The sequence below is a fragment of the Phalacrocorax carbo genome, chromosome 3 (assembly GCF_963921805.1).
Source record: "Phalacrocorax carbo chromosome 3, bPhaCar2.1, whole genome shotgun sequence".
NCBI classification, from domain to species: Eukaryota; Metazoa; Chordata; class Aves; order Suliformes; family Phalacrocoracidae; genus Phalacrocorax; species Phalacrocorax carbo.
Window position 1 is genome coordinate 35,302,270 of NC_087515.1, and position 6,429 is coordinate 35,308,698.

At 62.7% G+C, this 6,429-nt stretch overlaps 1 protein-coding gene across 1 annotated transcript; it reads left to right on the top strand.

Annotated features, from left to right (window-relative positions):
• The first annotated feature begins 1,658 nt into the window (after positions 1–1,658).
• Positions 1,659–5,757, top strand: LOC135312400 (T-cell activation Rho GTPase-activating protein-like). The gene is made up of 8 exons (XM_064445486.1): positions 1,659–1,665; positions 2,621–2,802; positions 3,034–3,195; positions 3,280–3,389; positions 3,564–3,759; positions 3,987–4,104; positions 5,000–5,087; positions 5,733–5,757. Exons 1-8 carry the CDS (start codon positions 1,659–1,661, stop codon positions 5,755–5,757), a joined length of 888 nt encoding a protein of 295 aa, XP_064301556.1.
• Positions 5,758–6,429: the final 672 nt, after the last annotated feature.

Here is a 6,429-nt window from a genome sequence, read left to right on the forward strand (position 1 = left end):
CCAACAGCCACCAGAGACAGCAGGACGGAGCTGTGCTGGCACGCCGCAGCGCTGGGAAGAGGCAGGGTCTGGCCAAACAGGGCTGCCCCGGCACCAGCACCCAGCTTCCCATCCTCGCTGTCACCCGTTAGGCCGCGTCCTTTGTGGACAGCCAGGGCCCTCCTGTCCCGGGCGGGATGGGCCAGGCCAACTGCTGCTGTGGCTCCAGGTGGGCTCTCCCTGTGTCTCGGGGACACGCAGGCACAGCCGGGCCCCGCAGCAGCAGCCATCCTCATGCCCGCCGCACTCTGTTCTGCAGGGAGGCTCTCACCGACGCTGAGCCGGTGCTGAGCGCAGACGTGCGGCTGACCCGGGGCCGCAAGAGGAGCGAGAGGCGCCTTCTCCTCCTCCAGGAGGAACTGGTCGTGGCCAAGTTGCGGTAAGACCCTGAGAGACCAGCTGCCTTTCCCCCATGCCTGACCCGGGGACACCCTGGCACCAGCCCCAGGCCCTGGACCTTGGTGCCGGATGCACCAATGTCTGTGCCGAGGACAGCTGGGGGACAGGGCTCTGCCCGGGGGGACCCCAAAGAGGCCTCCTCCAGCTCCGTGCCTGCCTCTCCTCTCTGCAGACATGGCACCACCGTGCGCCCACAGCTCCGCCTGCCCCTGGACCAGCTGTGGGTGCTGAGCAGCAGGAAGAAGGCAGCGGGGGAGGAAGAGGAGGAGGCGGAGGAAGGCAGCGATGAGGACAGGAGCTCCATCATCCTCGTCTGGCCCACCGGCTCCTGTATTGCCACTTTCAGGTGAGTGGTGCTGGCATGCGCCGTGGCAGGGCAGGAGAGGTTCCCAAGCATGCCCCGGCAGCGATGCTGTGAATGGCCTCTGCCCTCCGTGCGGAGCCTGGTCAGGGCGCGGGCAGCACACCGGCAGGGACGGATGGAGGGGGCGTTTTTCACGACCTGCAACCCCTGGTCACCTCTTGGTCCCCACAAGGGAAGGGCAAAAGCAGCTGCTCTGGCAGGACAGAGGGAGCCAGGGCTTGGGGAGCGCTTCTGTCCTGCCCCATGGGGCTTCGTCTTGCCCCTGTGTCTCTCCCACGGGGCAGGGCTGTGCAGGCACCCGCCCCTGCCCACAGCCTGGGGGGCAGCGGGGCCTGACGCCGGTTCTCCTCTCTTTCTGCAGCTCCCAGGCACTGAAGGAGCTGTGGGTGGGCACACTGCTGGGGTAAGACGGGGGGACGCCCCAGGCACAGCCAGATGGGGGAACACAGCTCCCCAGCTGGGGAGAGGTGTCTCCGCAGCTGCGGGCAGCTCTTGCCCAGAGCTGCCTGACAAGAGAGAAGGGGCAGCTTGGGGCTCACCCAGCTCTCTCCCTGTCCCTTCCCGGTACACAGGACATCAGAAGGAGCCAAGAGAGCCTGGGTGAGGCATCTCCCATCCATCAAACTCCTGCAGAAGGAGCTGAGCCGCCGCCATGCCGTGAGTGTCGCTCCGGTCTGCGCTCTGTGCCCGAGCACTGGTCCTCCAGCCCAGCATTAGAGGCGTCGCTGCTCACCTTCTTCCACTGCTTCTCTCTTGGCCAGTGGAGGACATTCAGCACCAGGAGCCTGGAGAGGCTGATGAAAGGCCAGGCAGAGGTGAGAATGGCTGCCTTTCACCCACCTCTGGCTGTGGAGGGATGCGCGGTGAGCAGGATGATCTTGTGCTCCCGGGAGGGAGGGAGGGAAGGCCCTGTGGTGCCACGTGGGGAGCGGAGAGGCTGAGCGAGCCACCAGGAAGGCTGGCATGTCCTTGCTGGTGGTGCTGGGAGGAAACCTCATGCACGGGGCAGAGAGGTCCCAGCTCTGCCGCGCTCAGGCTGCTGGTGGCAGGTAGCAGGTCGCCGTGGCCCTTTCTGCTGCAGGGCTGCTCTCTAAGCACAGCCTCCTTCTTGCAGGCTGATTGCAAGCAAGGGCCTCCGCCGGCCCCGTCTGGCAATGCAGGGGGACTTTCCCATGCACCAGGTGAGTTTTGGAAAGAAAGGCAGGGAGGGCCTCCTTTTCTCCCACAACGGGCACGTCTGCAGAACTGAGGCTGCTCCTGCTGCTGCTGCTGCTGCCCTTCACCCAGAGGAAGTCAGTGTCCATCAGGCTGCAGCAGGAGGCAGCTGAGCCCTCGCGCCCCTTTGAGAGTGCTGAGCGCTCGAGGTGCTGCCTGCCTCAGCTCTGTCCCTAGAGCTGGGCAGATGGGTCCCCGCTCCTCGGCTGGAGCCGGGAGGAGCTGTGCGCGCTTGTCCCTTGAGTGTCCCCATGCAGGTGCAGCAGCCCAAGGGAGGAAGGACATCACCTGGACGAGCGAAGAGAACTGCTGGGCAGTGGCCGCTGGACGTGGTTCTGAGGGACTCGGAGCCTCTGCTGCTGCCCACAGCTTGGAGGAGGGCAGGCCAAGGGCTGGGACAGGCTGTCCCTCCCGGTGGCGGTGGCACGCCGGCTCTCACGAGCCTGCCTGGCGCCAGCTGCTGCCTCCCTGCCCGTCCTGCCCCAGCGCTCAGCGCCATGCTGCAGGCAATGGCAGGGCAGGGCAGGGCAGGGCAGGGCAGCCTCCGGGAGTGCTGGCCTGGTGGTCCCCGCTGACGGGCTCTTGCTCTATTTTCCTTTGCAGCAGGAGGGAGCAGCAGCAGCAGCGGGAGGAGGAGGGGGCTGCCCTGGCCCTTTGCCCTGCGCCACACCCCGGCCGCTGCCCAGGAGCCAGGGCAGGCGGGCTCCGGCTGCAGCAGGGCGCTCTTTGGGCAGCCCCTGGCAGCCCTCTGCGGGGAGGCTGGCACCCTGCCCCAGCCCATTCAGGTGAGCCAGCCTGGACAGGGGGTCGCCAGCCCTCCCTTCGGCTGCTCCACGGACGTGGTGGGTGTCCCCAGGAGCTGCGGGGACGGGGGATTGCGCTCTTCACCCCCTGAACGTGCTTCTGGGCCCAGCCCCGTTTTGGGGGCAAGGAGCCAGATCTGGGGCAGTGCTCTGGCCACGGCTGTTGGAAGGCATGTCCTCAGCCAAGCAACTGTCGTCCTGCTTCTCCTGCAGGAGATGATGGCTGTCCTGCAGCGGGAAGGGCCGTCGACGGAGGGGATATTCCGCAGAGCCGCCAGCGGGACAGAGGTTCGGGAGCTGCGGGAGGCCCTGGAACGCAGCGCACACGTCGACCTGGAAAGCCAGCCTGCGCTGCTGCTGGCCATCCTCTTGAAGGTGAGTGCTTCTGACCTGCACTTGGAAGAGCTCCTGGCTGGTCTGAAGTGTTCAGAGGCTCACCTGGAGCCCTTGGCGTTGCAGGACTTCCTCCGAAGCATCCCTGACAAGCTCCTCGTGACGGAGCGCTACGAGGACTGGATGGCAGCGATGCAGAAGACCAGCAAGGAGGAGAAGATTGAAGAGCTGAAAGCGTAAGTGTGGGCAGCAGCCTGCCTGTGCCTGTTGAGCAGGAGCCCGGACCGCTGGCTGAGAAGCCCTGGAAACCGGCGTTAACGGAGCCGCTGGCTCCCGCCTGCCTTGGGCAAGGCTGGGGGATGGCTGTGGGCAACATGTGCTTCATGACCGTTGTGTTCCTGTCCCCGCAGGGTGGCTGAGAAGTTGCCTGCAGCCAACCTCCTCCTCCTGAAGCGGCTGCTGTTCCTCCTCCAGCACATCGGCCACAACGCAGCCACCAGCAGGATGAGCCACAGCAACCTGGCCATCTGCGTTGGGCCAAACCTGCTGAGCCCACCCAATGAGGAGCTGCTCCCGCTGCAGGCCCTGCTGGCGGTGACTGAGAAGGTACGCTCTCTTGAGCAGCCGGCTGCGACCTCCCTGGCCCATCGGAGCTTGGCTGCTCAGAGGTCCCTGGCTGCCTCCTCTCTTGAGCAAATGCGGGTGGGGTGGCTGCCTGCAAGAGCAGCCCCACAGGCACAGCCTTCTGCGCAGAGGCAAGGCTCAGGAGTGGGAGAGGCCGCCTGGCCTCCTTTCAGGCAGCTGGCTTGAGGACAAGGGTGTCCTGTGTGCAGGTGAACGTGCTGGTGGAGTTCATGATAGACAACTGCAGGGAACTCTTTGGGGAGGAGACAACCGCCCTTTCCTGTCCAGCAGCCGAGGAGTCGCCAGTCCCCGCGGGGAGATCGAGAGGTAAGAGGAGGGACTGAGCCTGGGGCTTGGGACACCAGAAACTTCAGCATTGTTTCTGGCGGGGCTGGGCATCGAGCATTGTCCTCTGAGCCTCGCTTGTGCCGTCGCCTCTGTTTGGCCACTGCCTCTGGGGGCACGAACGGTTTGCTCTGCAAGAGGAGCTGAAGCCAGCAGACAGGGCATCCGAGGGCTGAAACCAGAAGTGGTGTAGGGCTTTGGGCGGGTTTTGCTTGAGCTGTTTTTTTCCTTCCAAGAAGTCACTTTGCTGCACATGCTTTTGCTTTCCAGAAGTGCCTTTGGAAGAGCCCAGCGTCCCTGCAGTCGCAGCAGGCACCGAGCATCAGGCAGCAGCCTTGTTGCATGTACGCCCCTCTCTGCTCGGTGTCCTCAGAGAGGCTGGGGGAGATATGGTGGGAGAGTCTGAAACAGGAGAGGTACGCCAGGTCCCCAAACGCTGTGACAGCATGCCTGGCATAGCGGTGGAGTTTCTGATGGGGCCAAGTCGCTGCTGTGCCTCTGCCTGGCAGTAGAGCTGGCGTGTGCCTGGGTTATTCCTCCACCCGCCAGGACGACACGTAGTAAGGAAAACTGGCAAGGCTGTTTCTCAGATGCACTAGGCGTGTGCTTAACCAAACACAATGCCTGCTAAAAATACAGAGGGGAGTAGGGGAGTAGCTGTCAACTTCAGAGGGGTTTTGCCCAGGTCCTACTTTGTTTGGCAGAGCTTTATCAAGTCTGTTTGGAGGGGGAGGGGGGACTGCGCAAAATGTGGCTGATGCAAGCCAGCCACAGGGATCTCCTCTGGAGAGCTAAGGTAGCAATTTGGCAAGCGGTCGCTTACTGCTCCAGGTCGTCTCTTGCCACCTGCTAACTCCGACCTTTCTGTCGTAGGCAGCTCCAGCTTTGCCTCCCACCACCCCCGAGAGTGCGGCAGAGTCCCTCGTACGCCCGGAAGAGCTGGCCAGCCTCGCCGAGCAAAGAAGGTAAAACGAGCTTGCTTTGGCTAAAATCAGAACTGACTCCAGTGGATCGTGCCTTTCCCTATCTAACAGCAAGGTGGGATGGAAAGGTTTTCAGGCTCTCCCCGGGACAAGGAGAACAAGAGAAAGCAAAAGAGAAAACAGGCCTGGGGAGAGGAGAGGGAAAGCTGCGCAGAAAAGAAGAGGAGGAAGACAGAAACCGTTTCTGGGGATGGAGCACTGAAAAGATGCAGGAAGGTGCAGCGTGTCCGGAAGCCCAGGTGTGTACCAGGCTCTGCTGGCCATCCTCCCCAGCTCTGCACGCCGCCCTAAGCCAGTGCAACTCACTGGCAAGGGACGGCGGACGGCGAGGGATGGTGCCGCGCAGGGTTTGGAAAGGACTCCGTGGCAGCTCCCCAGTGGCTCCCCATCGAGCACTGCTGCGTGGCACAGGGGCACTGTGCATCTGCGCACGCGCACAGGTCTCCAAGGGCATCACCCCTGGGGATAAGGTGCCAGAGCCATCCCATAGGCAATGCCAGCAACAGCTCGCACTTCTGGGCCATGAACAACTGCTCGTAAACGGTGTTCCCCAAAGAAAGGGGAACCGACTCATGCCTGTTCCTGCCTTCATGGCTTTATCCGTGCTTTCTGACTCTATCGTTGTAGGTGCCGTTTTCCTGTTAATGGCTGATCCCCTGTGACTGCTGGGCGCCTCCTGCCCCCGCACCCTGCAGCTGATGTCTGCAATAAAATGATCTTTCCTCTCTTCTCACTCTGTCTGCCATGCCATATTCTGGACTGGGGAGATGCTGTTTGGTGATGAATCCTCGGGGAGGAGTTTGGGGTCATCCCTTGCCCCAGCATCCTTTCCAGGGGGCATCAGGGCTGAGTTCAGAGGCTTTAGGAGTCAAACCACAGCACAGTCGCACACGTCGGTGAAGGCCGGATGGGACCTCTGGAGGTGTGACTGTTCACTCAGTCACGCCTCCAAATCCTGTTCGCATTTTCGCTAAGACAAAGCTCGTGCTGAGGCCTGAGGTATGCTGGGAGCTGCGCCATTCGCTCAGAGTGAGGGCAACACGTAGACACACACGGTGGCCAGGAGGGGCTGAAGGTTCTTATGCAGCCACCGTCAGCTGCAGCTCGCTGTCCCCTGCAGCCATTCTCCTTGCATACTGATTGTCGGGCGGTTTCTTCAGACCCACCCCCACCCCCCAGCTCTGAGCAATGGTAGAGATGAACTTCCACGCTGGGCGGTATAAACGTGTCAGCCGAGCCAAAAAGTTTGGAAGCGGCTCCAACAGAGGCTGGACTGCTGAGGCTTTTGTCCATCCTGATGTGATAGAGGGGTTTCCCGCACTGT